Source organism: Chiloscyllium plagiosum, unplaced genomic scaffold (genome assembly GCF_037043375.1).
Source record: "Chiloscyllium plagiosum isolate Xiang-an unplaced genomic scaffold, Cpla_swu_hap1 HiC_scaffold_28, whole genome shotgun sequence".
In the NCBI taxonomy this organism is placed as follows: Eukaryota; Metazoa; Chordata; class Chondrichthyes; order Orectolobiformes; family Hemiscylliidae; genus Chiloscyllium; species Chiloscyllium plagiosum.
The window spans coordinates 27,567,696-27,587,475 of NW_028270166.1; the positions used below are offsets into that span (position 1 = coordinate 27,567,696).

General features: G+C 38.9%; 1 protein-coding gene across 1 annotated transcript in view; it reads left to right on the top strand.

Moving 5' to 3' along the window:
• Positions 1 to 8,056, top strand: part of LOC122565559 (mucin-16-like) — a 53,432-nt gene extending 45,376 nt beyond the window's left edge. Inside the window, exons 65-70 of the mRNA XM_087975846.1 lie at positions 860 to 1,029; positions 1,426 to 1,598; positions 1,811 to 1,878; positions 2,348 to 2,508; positions 4,715 to 4,827; positions 6,416 to 8,056. Coding sequence (XP_087831972.1) covers positions 860 to 1,029; positions 1,426 to 1,598; positions 1,811 to 1,878; positions 2,348 to 2,508; positions 4,715 to 4,827; positions 6,416 to 6,508 — 778 coding nt within the window. The 3' untranslated portion in view covers positions 6,509 to 8,056. The remainder of the gene's footprint in view (positions 1 to 859; positions 1,030 to 1,425; positions 1,599 to 1,810; positions 1,879 to 2,347; positions 2,509 to 4,714; positions 4,828 to 6,415) is intronic.
• The last annotated feature ends 11,724 nt before the right edge of the window (positions 8,057 to 19,780 follow it).

The following is a 19,780-nucleotide window of genomic DNA, read 5'->3' on the forward strand; positions in this document are numbered from 1 at the left end:
TCTATCCTAATCAGTTAACCCCTGAAGATCAAGTATCATCCTTGTAAACCTGCATTGAGTGTTGTATAGGGCAAAAACATCCTTCCTAAGATGGGGTTGTGGTGCCCAGATCTGCTTGCAATACTTTAAGTGGGTCTAACTCGGGTTTTGTATCATTGCAGCATAACGTATGCAGGCCTTCCCTCCAAGTCTTACGTTTTAATCTAATGAAGAATATAAGCTTTGAATATCTTTGAAGTATGGTAATGACACTCATGCCCAACACTACACAGCTGATCCTGGCAGAATCTGCCAGCTGTGGGGCACATGGGCTGAGCCTCAACAGCCAAATGATGTCATTTGTGTCTGTAGAAGGCAGGGTCACTGGTAGAGAGAATGGGGTGGCTACCAAGAAAACAGCTGAATTTGGTCCAGATGGTCATCTTTCTGGGGTTGCTTTACAAACTTAATAAGATAATACCGGGTGAAACTTGTGTGCTAAGCTGATGGTACCTCAGGTAATAAATGAAGGCCAAGGAACTGGAACATCTAAAGGATTAATTGTCCTTATTAACTACAGCATTCCTCTTCTTTGAAACTGACACAAGTAAGTCAACTGACATAGCTGGTGGGGGTCAAGATTAGAGTGGTGCTGGCAAAGCACAGCAGGTCAGGCAGCGTCCGAGGAGCAGGAAAATCGACGTTTTGGGCAAAAGCCCTTCATCATGATGAAGGCATTATATTGTAAGCATTAAGGCAATTAGCTATTTTCCAAATGATTCTTATTTCTGAAAACTTTGCATTATCAGTACACTTTAATAACTCAGTGCTAAAAAAGGCTGTGTTTGGAATGATTTTAACATTGTTTTTCTTTGAACAGTTCTGCAAATCAAGGCAATACTAAAGTTGAAGCACACTGTTCTTTTAAAAATAATCCCGCAGTTCCAGGAGTTGATAAAGTCACTGTTTATAATGAGTTCAAAGACAACACTGAAAAAATCACCGCATTAGGAATATATGCACTGAACCAAGACAGCCTATATGTAGATGGTAAGTATTGTGTCTAATTAAATGATTTTCCTTGTAAAATAAAACACATATTGCATTTTTGTCGCAGCTTAAACTTAAAATTAATCACATTTGAAAGGTTTTCAGCAGTTATGAACCATACAAACTCCAAAGGTCTCAGTATAGTAAAAGCAAAAAAACATTAGCAGCCATGCTTGCTGCTCATTTCGAATCATCCTCAAAGTTTGTACGGATTATCAAGATGCAGATCACAAGACCAGAGATAAAAGATGGTTCATTTTTCATTTAAAACAGACAATAAATATAATTGTGAATCTTTTAATTGTCTTGAAACTAATGCATTACAGTGTTGAATAATAGGTGATATCCTTGCTGAAACCCTACATGAGAGATTTACATTTCACCTTTCAATTTCAGGTTATCACGAATTGGAACCAACTACAGCGCCGACAATATTGCCACCCGAAGTCCGAGAAGGCGATTTGCCATTTGAGGTTAACTTCACCATAATAAACAGAAATTTCATTGAAGCACTTAACAACCCAAATTCCCCTGAATACCAAAGCATTGTTGCCAATGTTACCAAAATGGTAAGAATTATTTTCCAGTCATTCTATAAATTTAAACTTGAAGAAACCAAGTGCAAAATTATTTTCTAAGTGAACGTTTTCTTCATCTGTATTTAATAACTGTACTTTTGTTGACAAATATATAAACATTCAGCTTTTTCTGTTAGACTTATTGCACGTTTCTTGAAAAGTTTGCAATGCAATGTATATTTACTACTGTGTATACTTTGCAGCTTGAACAGTTGTATAAAAACAGTGCTTTAAAGGACAGCTACCGTATTTGTAAAGTTACAGGACTGAGGTAAGGGATTTACTTCGCCTATTAGGCATTGAGATAAAACAGAGAATTCATCTTTTAGATTGAGCCCATAACTAGCAAACGAAACAGAAACTAAATCTGGCATGTGAACTGCTTACTAATACAATTTTTAAATTTGTATCTGGAATTAAATTCAAACATAGATATTAATAGATACTGACCAATTGCAGTAAAACAATTAATTTATGTACATATAGATTTATGGAGCTTAAGATGGTGTTCTGATTAACTGTGCCTTGTGAACAGTGTCACAAGGGATGTAACAAACAGAAAATTTAGCCACAGAAAGTGTCCTCAAGTATAAGTAGACATTTGCAATATACATTGAATCACTAAATCTTTAATGATACTTTGGGATAAGTGTTGTTCCAATTACTCTAATCCAGTTACTCTGCTCATTTAAGTTATAATTGACTGAAGTCATCATTCTTCCTGCCATTCTTACCAACAGAATTGGATCAGTGAAATGTATCTGCACATGTTACTTCGATCCTGCTGCTGTGAGTGAACCAGTGACAGCAGAACAAGTCAAAGCAGAGTTTGCCACTGGAACAAATGCAACAAACTTACTTGGAAATGTATACCAGCTGAGAAATACCAGCTTGGCAGTCGGTAAAGTATTGATTTTAAATGTATTTATTTCTAACAATTCTATTATTACATGTTAATCATTAATTAACAATATTGAGTTATTAATTCTGAAGAAAGTGGATAGAGTGGGGATTTTGTAAGGGAGTCATTTAATAATATGGAAAAGGATTGTTTAGTTTGTGTCAAGTAGGCCACATCTCAAGTTTGGCTTCTATTAATAACTTACACATCTTATTATAGTGGTGGTAATTATAATTTTTTTTCATGTAGGCACATTTGTTCACCTAGATTCTGGAAAAGCTTTCCAGTATTCCTTGGTAATATCAATTTGGTTTTAGCTTTCCAGGTTTGGGGTTTGAGGGGATTAGCAATAAATACCTGTTTTGTAAAATTAGTTTTTGTTATCCAGCATGATTCCTGTACACCTTGAATTGCAACTAATTTCCAAAGACATACATTTCCCATGCAAATTTGAGGTAAATTAACACCAAAATTAGCATCTGCAAAACAGGAAAAGTATAACCATACCCACTGAAAATGAGAAGTGTGAGAACATTTTCAGGAGGGAATGTGAGACTACTTGGGTTTCACACCTGGTGCAACTAGCATTGAATTCACAAAGAAGCAGGTTTTCATTTAATAATTGAATGGCCCAGATTTTATGGTTGAAACAATAGTGATTCTATCAGTGCTCGACCACCGTTTCATTACGACATATGTGCCATTAAATGTAAAGATCAGGAAATCTGAACTCTCTTCTTCGTTCAAAAGCTTCACAACAACAGTGAAATAAAACAAAGAACTATGGATACTGAAAATACTGAGTTCTTCAACAAGATACTGTTTCACTACAATAGCATCTTGTGAGCAACTCACCATTCAAATATGTGCAGTATAAGAAATTCAGGTACTCATGTGAGTGATACCAACTGAATACACAAAAAAGCTAGATTTTAGTGCTTGATTAGTCTTGATTATTTACCGTCAATCACTATGACACCAAAAGTTGATTTAATTTACAAAATATCATTTCTTCAGAGTTGGTAATTGTATTGTCAAAAAAGTTATCCAAATTTACTTACATTTTTGTCCCTTTAATCTCTCATTATAATCCCATGTTTTTCATTTATTTATTTTGCTTTCTGCACAATTTTGCTATTAAATTGACACCAATAACTTGTTCATTCAAATTAAGACATTGCAACTATAAAATTATTTCCTTCGCACCCAATTAGTACTACAAGTGGCTTTTTACATTTGTAGCACACGTGCAGATTTCTGGTAAAAGTTGCAGTAGACATCACTTTCATGAGTGACAGAGTTAACAGGGAGCCTCCCCCACTGGCTGGAGTCCTGCATCACCCCTTTGGGGAAGACCTAAATGGCACTTGGGTGAATGATGCTCAATTAAGGACCTCAACCTACCACCACTAATATTTATCCAAGGATTTTTCCTTCAAAATTAGTCATCCCTTTTGCCATTTTAAAAAATTCAAAGCCTTTAAAAATGCAAAGAATGCCTCCAATTAAAGCATCTGTTTTTCATCCTTAAGTGGAGATGAGCATGATGTCTGGCTTGTAGAAACATAGAATATAGAAGCAGGAGTAGGCCATTTGGCCCGTCAAGTCTACTCCACCAGTCAGTAAGATTATGGCTGATTATTCAAGTCAGTTCCCGTTTTTTTCCCCATACTGTTTGATCCCTTTGACCCGAAGAACCATATCTAACATTAAAGGTGTTGCTGTCAACTGTTTTATGTGGCAGAGAATTCCACAGGCTCACCACTCTTTGAATAAGAAATTTCTCCTCACCTCAGTCGTAAATGGCTTACCCCATATCCTCAAACTGTGATTCCCAGTTCTGGACTCCCCCGTCATCAGGAACATCCTTTATGTATTTAACCTGTTTGGCCAATCCAGGCGAGATCTTTGTTGAATATCTGCTTCTGACACAGTGCAGTATCAGAACATGCATTTGACTCCAATGTCAAGACTCTCAACCAATAATGGAAAATCATGTCATCTCTCTCTGGCTCCATTTCTTCTTAATGACAGTGGCCCCAGTTTAAGTGCAAGATTACACAATCACATCATGTAATTCTAAACCATTTATGCTACTGAGCTAAAACTGCACACTAACTTAAATCATAATGCATCCCTGAAGATGGTTGGGGAAGCAAATTATAATTTGTATCATGGTTAATTGTTCCAAATTTACTTTGTGCAGAAGCTAAAGCACCAATCTTCAGTGGCAGGACAGAAATACCATATTGGGCAATCATATTGATCGTGTTGGGGATACTGCTCATCCTTTTCCTGCTCTTCCTCCTTTGTTTATTTGTAAGTACATGTAATTGTTCAATATTGTGCAAAGCTGAATGCTAGAAATGAGAATCATATAATAAAAAATAACTCACTGATTGTGAGGCCAACACCAGTAAGGAGACATGATATCTTAGATCATTGATTAATTCAATGACAGGGATCATTTGTTTTCAAGATCCATTTGATAAGTGTATTCTGCATTTGAAATGGCAATGTTATCAGACTTCATTTAGAATGAAAAGAAAAACAATCCTGAAAACACCAGGCAGGACAAGCCGCATCTCTGGAGGGAAAGAACAGGTCAATATTGCAGGAAGAGTCTTCCCTTTCAGGGTGGGGGGAGAGAAATAGGTGAATGATTTGATTTGATTTATTGTTATCATGTGTACCTAAGTACAGTGAAAAGTTTTGTTTTGCATGCAGTACAAGCAGATCATAACATACAAGAAAATACAGATCATAGGATGTTTAGACAGAGCGAGGCACCCAAGTTTATGGCTGTAGAGGAGGTACACAAAAACAAAATCAACATTAGACCTAAAATTAAAGTTGTCCGTTCAGCAGTCTGATAACAGCCAGGAAGAAGCTGTTCCTGAACCTGTTGGAACATGTCGTTATCCATCTCGGATGCTCCAAATCCCAGAGAGGGGGTCCCAGGTGCCCCTAGAGCCACCTCGAGGAGTTTGCTCCATAATCAATAGTGCTTTCCCCCCTTGACCACCTATCGTTTAATATAAGTTGCTTTTCTGAGGGCACCTCCATTTTGAGGGACCCTGAGGAGCTGACCAAATTTCAATGGGACCCACTGCTCCTGGTTGTATACTGAGGTATCAGGGTTGCAGATCCTCTGGTTGGACCAGCAGAACCAGGAGCCTGTCTGTTATTCTGAATTGAAAACACAGAGCTGGACCCACTGTCAGCAATCACAAGCTCAGGTTCTATTTCTCATCCTGACTTGTGGATCCCAAAACCTGTGGTAAAATTTCAGCCCAAATATTTAGTGTCGCAGTACATTGTGATCAGCTCCAGTTCTATGTAGCACAATGGACGGCAAGATTCCTCTACTGGCTCCAATGCATGACAACCTCCTTTGAACATATTCTCAAATTTTGTTTTAGCCAGCAGATCCTTTTTTTTCCCATCTGGTGGCATCCAATCAACTGCCAATCTTGCTATGCATCTATCTAGGAAATCAATTACATGTTCTGCCAGTCTCAGTTGTCTCTCTGTCAGAATGTCCTGTTGGAGTCTCTGACTAATCTGTGCAGCACTCCATTGGTGATATTGTCTGTCCAAGTGATACCCAGGATTTTGTCAAGGCAACACTGGTGGAAGTCATTCAACTTATTTGATATTTTTGCTGCTGTCTTCTGTGTCTTCGTGGCATAGATTGAATTTGGCAATACAATGAAAATACTGTAAAATAATCTTTCTTTATTAAAACAAACTGAAAATAGCACTGAGCTGTACTTAGTTGGTAAGAAGGGCAGTTCAGTGATATACATAGATAATGTTACAGAATTTTATCTACACAAGTTATATAATGTTCTCTAACAAATTATAACATCTGGTACTTTACTCATGGAACATTTTGATCTTTCAGATTACATTATGTTTGAAAAAGAAGTTTCAAGGATCCTACAACATGATGCAAAATCCTACTGGAGTCTATTTTCCACATCAGAAATTCTACTGATCAATAACAAACATGCAAATTACTTACATATTTACCAATCATGCAGTACTGAAAAGAACATGATTACAGTTATGTAGTTACTATTTAATGTTGGATTCCAAATTGAGAATGCATGCTTATTACTGAAAGCTAAATTCTGCCTAAAAGCACGAAAAAAGATACATAATAATTTAGAAATAGTGATCATTATAAATATTGGGCAAAAATAATTATTTTAATCAGTTAAATATTTTAAGAAGGAATGAACAAAGTTATGATTAATAAACACAAAAAACATCTTCACCCAAATTATTGTACAATTCAAAGATTTGTCTCTAATTGGTCAATCCTTTTGAACTGCTAATTAACTCAATATAAGCTGCCTTAATAATTAGGAAGTAATTGACTAAGGTGTTAAATATAGCACTGTCATCGCTCAGTTCACTTTTCTTATTAGTCATATTCCAATGAAAGAATAAAAACTTCCAGATGTTCTATATTCAAGAGGGATACATTCAAGATTCTATTTGGAGTATGACACATTCAAATTCCATTCATTCATTGAGGAATAGATAAATAAGACAATGTCAAAACTGACAAACAGCTGAGTCCATTTGAAGTAGATATGTGGGAGGCTGGAAAAACACAGCAAGCCAGGCAACTCCAGGAGGTGGAGAAGCCAATGTTTTGGATATAACCCTTAGTCCTTTCCTTGTAAATCACTTTCAGTAATTTATTATCACAGTTGGTTGTCTTCTGCATTATCTCAAATGTTATATTTATCTGTATTATGTTCAATTCAACATCCACTATTGCTGTTGTGATCAAATAGTAATATTATATATTTGTAATAAATTATTTTAAATAATTTACATAACACGACAAAAGTATTTATTAAAATGTTATTTTTCTGGGAGTTGAACATTTACAGTGTAGTCTATTTTTGTAAGTCCTGGCACATAATGAAATCCAAGAATAAACAATTCTTTGTTATATTTCATTTTTTTATTGCAAGTATCTCATTTATAATTCAAATATTACAGAATATGACTGTTGGATTAAATTTAAACGATTGTAAATGGAAAACATTGACTGAGAAACTAGGAATAATGCTAATGTCAATGCAACTGATACAAACTTGAGTTAATTAAAACTAATCATTGTAATGTAATGAAGGTCACATAAAGAGGTGTAAACATTTAAACAATATATGTCTCCTACTTAAATCCTAAGTCGAGCCATGACATCTGCAGTTATGCCAGTCGGTTTTTAAACTATACATGCAGCTTCTTCTCAGATGAAGTTGAAACAAAATTGATCAGCCAGGGAGTTCCTTGTTAGGGACATCCATTAACAAGATAAATTATTTATATAAGAACATAAACCGTTACAGCAGAAGTAGGTCATTCGGCCCATTGACTCTGCTCCATGATTCAATGAGGTCATGGTTGATAATCCTCAACTCCACCTTCCTGCATTTTCCCCAAAACCCTTGATTCCCTTACTGATTGAAAACGCCTACCTCAGCCTTGAATATACTTGATTTGGCGATGCCAGTGTTGGACTGGGGTGTACAAAGTTAAATTAAAAATTACACAACATCAGGTTGTAGTCCAATACCTTTTCTTATTGAGAATGTAACTTTTTAAAAAAGTTTTGCGATTTACATATGAAAGAACTGAAACCAATTTGGTCATTCTAACAGATGAGAGACTTAACAAACAATCCGGGTCTTTTTCAATATATTTTCAGTTATATCACACTGTAAACTTTTGCGATAAATTCTGTGTCTTACAATCTTATACTCCAAACTACCTGATGAAGGAGCAGTGCTCCAAAAGATAGTGCTTCCAAATAAACCTGTTGGACTAGAACCTGGTGTTGTGTGATTTTTAACTTTGAATTTACTTAGTGACGTAACCTCCACAGCCCTCTGTGGTAAAGAATTACATTTGAAGAAGGAATAAGACTATGCTCCTCAGCCCTTTGAATTTGGTCCATTATTCAATTTTAACATTAACTCTACATTCCTGCACTTTCCTGATAATCTATCAACCTTGTGCTAATCTTAAGTCTATCTACCTCTGCCTTAAAAAAATTAAAGATTCTGCATCCAATTCCACAGACTGACTACCTTTCAGACAAGAACTTCCATCTCTTTTCTGTCCTGACTGGATGACCCCTTACTCTCAGATTATCTCCTCTAGTTCCAGATCCTCCCACTAAGGGAAACATGCTCCCTGCATTTACCCTGTCAAGCAGACTGAAAACAGCATGGAGTACAGGGCTAAACTACTAAACATTTCCTCATAAGACATCCATCCATACCCAGGATCAACCTAAGGAACTTTCTCTGAAACTGCCTCCAATACCAGATATCTTTCTTTAGATAAGGGGGCTGAAACTGTTCACAGTATTCCAGTGTGGTCTAACTAGTGCCTTGTATGTTTTTAGCAAGGCTACCTTATTTATGTACTCCATTCTTTTTGTGAGTTACAGAATCAAAGAGTAGTACTGAAAGTAAAGTAAACCATTTACATTTCTGTATGGGAACATTACAGAGCTTGCCACATTACTATAGAAGAAGGCTACGGGGACAGGAGGCTATTTTGTTTAATTTACCTGGGTGTCCTCTCAGAAAGCAAGCAGGAGCAGTTTGCTTTGGTTCATTCAACTAAGAAGAGTGAAGCAGCTGAAGAGAATTTGAAGTCAAGCTTGCACTTTAAGCAAACAGAATTCCAGCTTTAATCATTTACCACATGAATTGTGAGTGCAACTCAACCTCAGTTTGGAATTTCTGATGAAGCTAAAAGATTTGCCTGGAAATTGGAAGAAGACTTGTACAGCGCAGCAATGTTGTAAATAAAGCCTTAGCCATTTTTTCACTTTGAATGTTTGACAGAAATATCGTATATCAAAGCTATCTTTCAGGACAATGAATAGCCTGGTAGATCACTATTTACTGTATACCATGTAAACTTACTAGCCTGCCATTTTCAGAAATGAAAAGTGCTCATTTACTCCAAAGTACCCTGGAAATGTCAAAGCATTTGAAAACATAACAGGAAGTTAAGTAAGCTGTTTTATCTTGCAGTGTCTATGCAGTGATATTTTCCACGACCAGAATGTTGCGGTTAGTCCAAAAAAATGTTTTGCCTACCAGACAATTAAGCAATGTTGTGCCTGAGTTTCAATGTCAGTATGATATCAGGTATATACAGCATACATCCGACCTTTGGCTGATGTAATCGAACAGAATGTAACTTCAATTGTCCGTAACAGGTATAGTATAAAATCATACTAAACTATACTTTCATAACCCAAAACAAGATGCTAGATATGTACTTACTGAATAGGCTTGAGTAATCTACTAGCTAAAATAAGTGCCAATTTAAGATAATCAGTTGTTATGGAGCTCATTTAATTTAGCTAGGAATGACACACATTCACATGTAGGGACCCATTCCCTGCAAACAAAAGGAATAAGTACAAACCTTGCTCCTTTATTGAATTGATCAGGAGACTGGGGAACCTATAAAGGAATATAACAATTACGAGCAGGAATGAGTAGTTTGGTGCATTGAGCCTACACTGCCATCTGATAATCACGGTCGGTCTGATTGTGGTCTCAATTCATCCTTCCCGTCTGCCTCCACACCACTTCACACACTTGACCATCAGGCAGGTGGAGTTTAATTTAGATTAATGTGAGGTGCTGCATTTTGGAAAAGTAAATCAGAGCAGGACTTATACATGTAATGGTAAGGTCCTAGGGAGTGTTGCTGAACAAAAAATCCATGGAGTGCAGATTCATAGTTCCTTGAAAGTAGAGTTGCAGGTAAATAGGATAGTGAAGAAGGCATGTGATACGCTTTCCCTTATTGGTCAGAGCATTGAATATAGGAGTTGGGATGTCATGTTGCGGTTGTACAGGACATTGGTTAGGCCACTTTTGGAATACCACGTGCAATTCTGGTCTTCTTCCTATAGGAAGGATGTTGTGAATCTTGTAAGGGTTCAGAAAAGATTTACAAGAATGTTGGCAGATTTGGAGAATTTGAGGTATAGGGAAAGGCTGAATAGGGTCGGACTGTTTTCCCTGGAGCATTGGAAGCTGATGGGTGACCATGTAGAGGTTTATAAAATCATAAAGGGCATGGATAGAATAAACAGACAAGGTATTTTTCCCTGGGGTGGGGAAATTCAGAACTAGGTAGGTTCAGGGTGAGAGGGGAAAGATATAAAAGGGACCTAAGGGACAATGTTTTCATGCAGACAGTGGTACATGTATGGAATGAACTGCCAGAAGAAGTGGTGGAGGCTGGTACAATTACAGCATTTAAAAGGCATCTGGATGGATATATGATTAGGAAGAGTTTAAAGGGATATGGGCCAAGTGCTGGCAAATGGGACTAGATTAGGTTAGGATATCTGGTTGGCATGGATGAGTTAGACCAAAGGGTCTGTTTCTGTGCTGTACATCTCTATGATTATGACTTTAAAAGTTATCTAACTAAACCTTGAATATATTTAATGAGCCAATTTCCATTGATTTCTAGGGAAGGGAATTCCACATTGTGTGAAAGAAACAAAAATTTCTTCTTTCAGCTTTAAATGGAACATTCTCTCATTTTTAATTGAGTCTGCAATTCTAGATCCACCCCCTCCATGAGAAACATACGTTAAAATTCCATCACTGATTTTAATACCTGGGACTTCTATAGATTGAATAGTTTGAGAAAAATACTTATTTAATTTCGCAGGGATCGTTCCCTCCGGAATAGCTTAGTGCATTCCTCAACCACCACCACCAACCCCCTTCCCATAGCACCTTGCCATGTAACTGCAGAAGGAGCATCACCTGCCCCTTCACCTCTTCTCTGCTCACCATCTAAGGGCCTAAACAGTCTTTCCAGGTGAAGCAGCATTTCATCTGCACCTCCTCCAATCTTGTTACTGTATTTGCTGCATCCAATGTGGCCTACTCTACATTGGAGAAACCAAACACAGACTGGGTGACCAATTTGCAGAACACCTCTGGTCTGTGCACAAGCATGACCTTCCCATAGCTGGTCATTTTAACACATTCTGCTTGCATGCCCACTTGTTTGTCCTTGGTGTGCTGTAATGCTGCAATGAATCACAGCGAAAACTGCAGGAACAACATGTTATCTTACAACCTTCTGGGCTCAATATTGATTTCAACACTTTCAGATTGTGAACCCATTCCTTCCCTTTCTTTTAGCTTTGCTTGTTACATTCTTTGTCACCATGTCCTCTCTCTCCTCCTTCCACTCCAGTGGGATTGTCTGTTCTTTCCCGTTTGGCAGTTAGACACACCATGGTTTTGCCATTCTCACATTCCAATCACTTAATCTGAACTATCAACATCCTTTTTCCCCCAGCACTCCAACACCTACTCCCTCCACTCCCCAGGCCACTATTAGATAAATGCTACCCCTCCACACTTCATGTGAACTCTGATGAAGAGTCATCTAGACTCGAAACATTAGCTTGCTCTTTCTCCATGGATGCTGCCTGACTCATTATGATCTCCAGCACTTTTTATTTTCAGCCACAGAAATTAGTTGGCCAGACAAATTAACAAGTGTTGTAAAATAAAGCAAAATTGTCTGAACCCAGATTAACATTTTTAATCAAAGGGCACTGAAACTAATCCACCAGTCAGGAGTGAAGAGTCCTGCATTTTTTATTTCAATCTACACCATAATGCTTAGTGTCACATACTGGAGATTAAATACCTTGCATGTAATTATTGAGTGTGAAAACAATGAATTGAGACTTCTGAACACGGCATCTGGGTGAATTTAAAGCAGCTCCTTTAGATATAGCTGATCAGGAATCTTTTAGCCTGGAACCACCTGGATAAAGCTTTTTCTCTTTGGCATCTCAAGGAACAAAGCACCTGGTGACATTATATTATCCCAACACATTGTTTCCTGTTAGCAAACCAAAGTGATCAGTGCTATAATATGTAACCTCTACACCATGAGCTGTTATTTTGTACTAACTTTTGGTGTGAACCCTTATTGAATACCTTTCAGAAATTGAAGTACAACATTATAAGCCATCTCCTTTATGCACAAACAAGAACAGAAATTGCTGAAGAAACTCAGCAGATTTGGCAGCATCTATATGGAGAATTCAAAGGTAACATTTCAGCGACCTTTCTTCAGAACTGATGGCAGTTAGGAAAAGGTTGGTATTTATGCAGAATATAGGGCGGGGGATGGGTGAGAGTAAACGATATTTCGACATGGGGCCAAAGAGAGGGAAAAACAGTTGGACAGAAAAAGGCTTGGGCAAAATTCAGCCTGGAAGTACAAATAGCTGCTAATGGAGACAATTAGTAGCTGACAATGTGTTGTGTATGGTAACAGCCCACGTGATGACAAGACCTGGTGTGTGGATTGGGGGTAAGGATATGGGAGAAGGTGCTCAAGCCCGAAAAACATTGAACTCGACATTGAGTCCAGAAGGCTGCAGAGTTCCCAAGTGGAAACTTAGCAGCTGTTCCTCCAGCTTGCGCTGAGTTTCAGTGGAACACTGCAGCTAGCTTGAGAGAGAGATGTTAGCCAGGGAGGATGGTGTTTTCAAATGTCAGGCAGCTGGAAGCTCAGAGTCGATTTTGGGTACAAAATGTAGGTTTTCTGCAAAGCGGTTTGTTTCCAAATGTAGAGGAAACCACATTGTGAGCAATGAATGTAGTAGACTAGATTGTGTGAAGTTCAGGTAAAGTGCTGTGTTGCCTAGGCGTATTTGGGGCTTTGAATGGTCGGGAGAAAGGAAGTAAATCGGCAGATACTACACCTTCTGTGATTGCAGGGGAAGGTGCCGTGGGACTATGGGGGAGGTGTTGAAAGGGAAGAAAAACTGGACTAATGTGACCCAGAGGGAACAGTCCTTGCGGAAAGCTGACAAGGGAGGGGAGGGCAATATGTGCCTTCAGGTGGCAGAAATGGTGCTAATGATCATCTGGATGTGGATACTGGTGGGATGGTAAGTGAGGACAAGAGGACCCCTGTGGTTGTTCTGAGAGGGAAGAGAGGGAGTGAGAGCTGAACTGCAGAAGATGGGTCAGTCCCAGCTGAGGGCCCTGTTAACTATGTTACTGGTGAACCCTCAGTTGAGAAAGAATGTGGATATTTCAAAGGTCTTCTTATTGAAATTGGCATCAGCAGAATAGAGGAAACGGAGATGGAGGACCTTTGAGAATGGAATAGAGTCTTTATAGGAAGCAAGGTGTGAGGATGTAGTCAAATTAACTGTGGGAGTCAGTGGATTTGTGGTGGATACTGTTGGTGAGCCTACCTACAGAAATGGAAACAGAAATGTTGTGGAAGGGAAGGGATGCGAGGAGTCAGGGATGGACGAAGTGAAGGTGAGAGCAGGGCCAAAATTGGAATAGATAAACATTTCCCAGATTATGTTATTGATATATTGGAAAAATAATTGAAATAAGAGGAGATTTATTTTGTGGGGTAGGGTCAGGCAGAAACAATGGGTCTGCCCAAGAAGCCCTGTTTATGGACTTGGAAAGGAGGTAGAAGCTGGCTGTGCAGAGTTGGGAGACTATGATGTTGGAGGCAGTGGAGTAGAGATCACCAGATGAAAGTAGGGTACTGACCGTTGTGGATACAATGGCCTGGTGGGTGTCATAGTCCAAGGGGAGATAGGAGGAGGTATCTGAGAGCTGGCACTCAGCCTCTGCAATGAGAAGTTAATATGCCAGACTATAACCGCACCACCGCGCTTAATTACAAAGTCAGGGTTGGATTTAAGAGCACGGAGTGCAGTCATTGCAAGGTAAGGGGGTGGGGGTGGGGGGCTGAAAATTTGATGCAATTAATGTCGTGTCAACAGTACTTGATGAACAGATCAAGTGTAGTTAAAAGACACAGGGAGGGGTCCAAGTGAAGGGGCAGTGTTGGAGGTGGGCAAAGGGGTCTGTGGGATGGGGTGAGGACACTTATCCAAAGAAATAGATACAGAGGCAATGGCAACAGAAAAGTTCAATGTCACATTGTGACCAAAATTCATTCAGGTGCAGGCGCAGACGGATAAAACAGAGTCTTTTGCTGAGTACAGAATGTTCAGCATCAGAGAGTGAAAGGTCATAAGGGATAGTAAACATCAGAAGGTAGGATTGGGACAGAGAGAGGGAAGGGGAGGGGAGGAAGGTTCCAAGGGAGGTGTGTGTATCCGTGACTTAGTGAAAAAGTAATTAATATGCATCTTGTGTTTCTTATTGCCTGAAAGGAAAAGAAAGACTTCTTGTTAGGATATCAAATAAGGCGAAGGATGAAGTGGAACTGGGTGCAGGTCTGAGCCATTGTGAGGCGATCCCCTTGCTGCAACTTGCTTATTATTTCCTCAAATAACTTTTAGAGATCATCACTGGAGATATGAAGCCACCAGGGCCTGTGAGCAGATATGTTTTTTATGGGTATTTATCACAGGGCAAGGGGTCACAGGGAAGAGAGAGTCACAGAAAAGGGTGAGCGGTAGTGGGCCTTTCAGTGGGCACTTCCTTAATCCCTCATGCCTTCTGTCAATAACCTTGTAAAACCTTTCTCACCAGCTGGGAAGGCTGATAATCTAATTGGCAGCTGGTTAAGGACCTTAAGTGGGCTGTTATTTTACTATATGCATTAATTAGTGGTGAGTCAAGAATGTGGCCAAAGGATCTCTCTATCTTGTACTTAATTTCTGAGGTGGTAAAAAGGGAGTGAGTATCCTCTGGGTCTAACTCACCCAATTATTTTTCTTTCTCACCACCTTTGTCTTCACCTGTACAGTCATTCTTTCTGTGCTTATTTTCTCCATGCCAAAGCCTCAATCAAAATTTGTGTTTGTCTTGATATCCATAAGAAAGAAAGCTTCTTTTCTCAGCAATATTCAATAAAGCTTGCTTTTGAAATCGAGTGAGGTAGTTCTGTCAGCTAATCACTGGGTGGTCAAATTTCTCTTTAAATGTTAACAATGGACATGTCTCAGTGTTATTATTTGCTGAATATTGTTGAATAAGTTACATTAGAATTACATATTTTATTCTATTAGTATTGGTGGTACTGAGAAGAACAGTTCATCTTACCTCTCTCTCTCACACAAGCATTAGTACCAGGATATCTCCAAGTGTAATCCATTCCTGACAAAGGCATTCATCGAGAAGAGGAATAAGCAGAATGCTAGCAATCCAGCTGCAGGAGCTGGCAAGACATGTTGCCAAATCTTCCAGTCTCTGGATCATTGGAGGCCAGAAGTTTGTTTGAAGATGCCATCAGATTCCTGCAGAAATCCTTACCTGGGACAGAATGGCCAGGATCTTCTTGTTTGTGACTCAAAGTTAGTATTGAAGACTTCAAAAAATTCCTAAGTACTTAGAAAATAATTTCCCTGGAAATGCTCATCAGAAAATGTCCAGTTGAACTCCTGGATAACTCCAAAACTGACACTCCATTCAATCATTCAGACCCCTTGGCGACCACCCCGATCTCCTTGATGTCCAAACCTTGATCTCACAAATACTCTTCATTCAACCACCCCATCAAAATCTGACTACCCTACAAGCTTTTAATTCATCTACCCACCAATAATGATCCACCTCACCCACCCTATTCAAATACTAACCTAACCACCTCATCCATATGACCCATCTGCCCACTTACCTCATCCATCCTAACCATGAATCAAAACTAACTCTCACAATTTCCCATTTATCCATTTCTCAACTATTAACCTCATCCACCCTATCCACTCACTGCATGTATCTACCCATTGACTAAAATTAAAAGACTATTCCTTTACATTTCCTTTATGGTAGGTGGTGGTGTAAAAATGGTATATACCCTGCTTCAGTTCTGCTTTTGAAGCCACACAATGGATTCTGAACTCTACATTCCTGAAGGACCCGGAAGAAACATTGAGTCAGGGGAATTTTTAAGTGGATGTGTATATGCTGCTGCTTCTTGGAAGATTTGAGGCACAGTGAAATGCCAAACCGTGGATACCTGCACAGGTATAATGCCTGTAAAACGATAGCTTATATTTATATAGTGCTTTCACTACAACCAGATGTCTCAAACTGCTTTAAAACCAATAAATGCTTTGTAATTTGCAGTTATTGTTGAATTTTTGGAAATGCGATGTCTAATTTGAGCTCAGCAAATTCCTGAAAACCACAATGTGATAATGACTGGATAATTTGTATTCTTTTACAATGGGACAAATATTTACCAAAACACTAGCTTTAGGTCCTTTGAAACAGTACCAAGCATTACATCCATACTTATAGGATCTTTCTTTAAAGATTCACCCAAAAGGTAGGACTTCTGATAATATATTACTTCTTCAGTGATGCACAATACCAGCCTTTACTTCATGTTCAAAATCTACAGTGGACCTTGAACCCAGAGCCCTTGCAATTTAAGGGCATTGTGCTGCCAACTGAGCACAGCTGACACCATAAACAGCAACTCAAAGCTTCCAATATCTGGATATAAATTGTGAGATTAATGTTGGAATGCCAAGGAAGTCCTACTGCCACACCCGCATGGAATTTGCCCAGGAAATGTACATTTTTGATATATTGATTCCCACTGCTCAAAACACTGCACGAATGTCTCATTAATGAACCCAGTCAAGTTTCAGTGTAAAGAGACTTGGGCCAGATACATCAAACTCACCAGGATATTTACCCTGGAGATGTTATGCTAATTAATACTTGAGCCAGAGCAGTCAGCATAACTCAACTGAACACCAGAAAAATCAGCATTTTTGCTCAAACATCCCTTCTGACATGAATCGAACCAAGAACCTATTTGACCTGCAAACCACATGACAACATCTCCCTTACCAATGATCTGAATAATGTCTACCCACCTACTCCTACAGCTCTAACCTATCACCTACCACAAGTCATGGAGCTTTGAAATCTGAACTGATTACAGTAGATACTGTCACGAAAAGGGGACATGTTTTCCCTTCTACCAGTTTTTCTTGGAACTTGGTCTTCTCCTAGATTGGTTGTGCTGACCCTTTGATGCTTCAGACAGGAACAGAAATCCCCAAAATTTGGTATCAATGTGTAGTAACAATATAAACCATATATTCTATTATCCTACATTATGCTATTCCCCAAGAATAATCTTTCCCCATCCCAAAACTTTTCCATGTTAAATTCTCATCCATCTACATTCGACCATAAAATAAAATATTATGCTTATTATATAGTAATTTATTTTCTAACATATTCAGCTTTGTTTATATTAAAACAAAACCCAGGGCAGGTCGGAATTCTTCTCAACACCAACATGGAGTTATGAGCCAACATGTGGATTGTGATTATAATCTATGTGCCCTGAGCCACATGGCATAGAGACTCAAGAATAAAGAAAGTAAATACAAGACTAAAAGAGTTGTGTGGGAAAGAGGGGTTCCTTTTCTTGGGGCACTGGCATCATATTGGAACAGGAGGGTTCTGTACCATTGAGACAGTCTCCACCTGAACCGAGCTGGGACCAGTGTTCTAGTGAAAAGGGCAAATAGGATGGTCAGCAGCACTTTAAACTAGAAAGTAGAGGGGAAGGGAAGGATAAAACTCCAAGAAGTACATTGATCAATGGGAAGCAATGCTGAAGATTAACATCTGTGGGGGTGGATTCAACTGCACTGAAAAATACAAACAAAAAGGAAGGAGAAATCAGGAGAGGTTATTAAGGTCTCCAGTACACAAAACATGACAAAGTGTTTGGAAAGGATTAGGAATCAAACTTCGAACACACTGGATAAATGAATAACAATGAGAAGAGGGACAACCATTACAGGACTGAAGATGTTGTATGTGAATGGGTGTAGTAAGTGAACTTGTGGTGCAGATCGAAATCGGCAGGTATGATGTGGTGGACATCACAGAGATGTGGCTGCAAGGAGATTAGGACTGGGAGCTAAATACCCAAGAATAAACATCCTATTAAAAAGACAGGCAGGTGGGCAGAGGGAGTGGGGTTGCCTCGTTTGTAAAAAATAAAATTTATCAATAGCAATAAACAAATTAGAGTGAGATGATGAAGAATCAGTGTGGTAGAGTTGAGGAACCACAAAGGCAAGAACACCATAATGGGAGTTAGCTCCAGACCTCCAAACAGTAGTCAATATTTGGGGCATCAGATACACCAAGAGATAGAAAAAGTTTTGTAAGAAAGGCAAGGTTACAGTGATCATGGGGGGATTTCAATGTGCAGGTGGATTGGGAAAACTAGGTTGGTAGTGGATCACAAGAAAAGGAATTTGTAGAATATGTACAAGATGGCTTTTTGGAGCAGCTTGTGGTGGAACCCAGTAGGGAACAGGTATTTCTGGATTTTGTGTTGTGCAATGAGGCAGACTTGATAAGGGAGCTTAAGGTGAAGGAACCCTTAGGAGGCAGTGACCATTATGTGATAGAATTTACTCCACAGTTTGAGAGGGAGAAGGTGAAATCAGATGTAATGGTATTACAGTTGAATAAAGGCAACTACAGAGGCATGAGGGAGGAGCTGGTTAAAATTGACTTGGAGAGGAGCCTAGCTGGAAAGACAGTGGAACAGAAATGGCAGGAGTTTCTGGGAGTAATTCGAGAGGCATAGCAAAAATTCATCCCGAGGAAAAAGAAGCATTATAAGAGGAGGATGAAGCAACCATGGCTGACTAGGAGAGCAAGGGACAGCATAAAAGCAAAAGAGAAAGCATATAATTTGTTGAAGGGAAGTGGAAGCCAAAGGATTGGGAAGCCTACAAACATCAACAGAGAACAAGGAAGAAAGAAATATAATCATAGAATCCCTACAGTGTGGAAACAAGTCCACATCGATCCTTCGAAGATTAACCCACCCACACACATTTCCTTACCTTACGATTCTACATTTACTCCTGACTAATGCACCTAACCTACACAGCCCCAAAACACGATGGGCAATTTAGCATGGCCAAACCTGCGCATCTTTGGATGGAGAGAAAAGATCAAATATGAGGTAAGCTAGAGTTTCTTTAGATATATAAAGGGCAAAAGAGAGGCAAAAGTTAGATATTGGGCCAGTGGAAAATGATGCTGGTGAAGTAGTAATGGGAAACAAAGAAGTGGCTGAAGAACTGAATAAATCCTTTGGGTCAGTCTTCACGGTGGAAGGCATGAGTAATATCCCAAAAATTCAAGAGAATTGACGGTGAGAGATGAGTATAGTGGCCATCACCAAGGAGAAGCTGTGAGAAAGACTGAAAGGTTTGAAGATATAT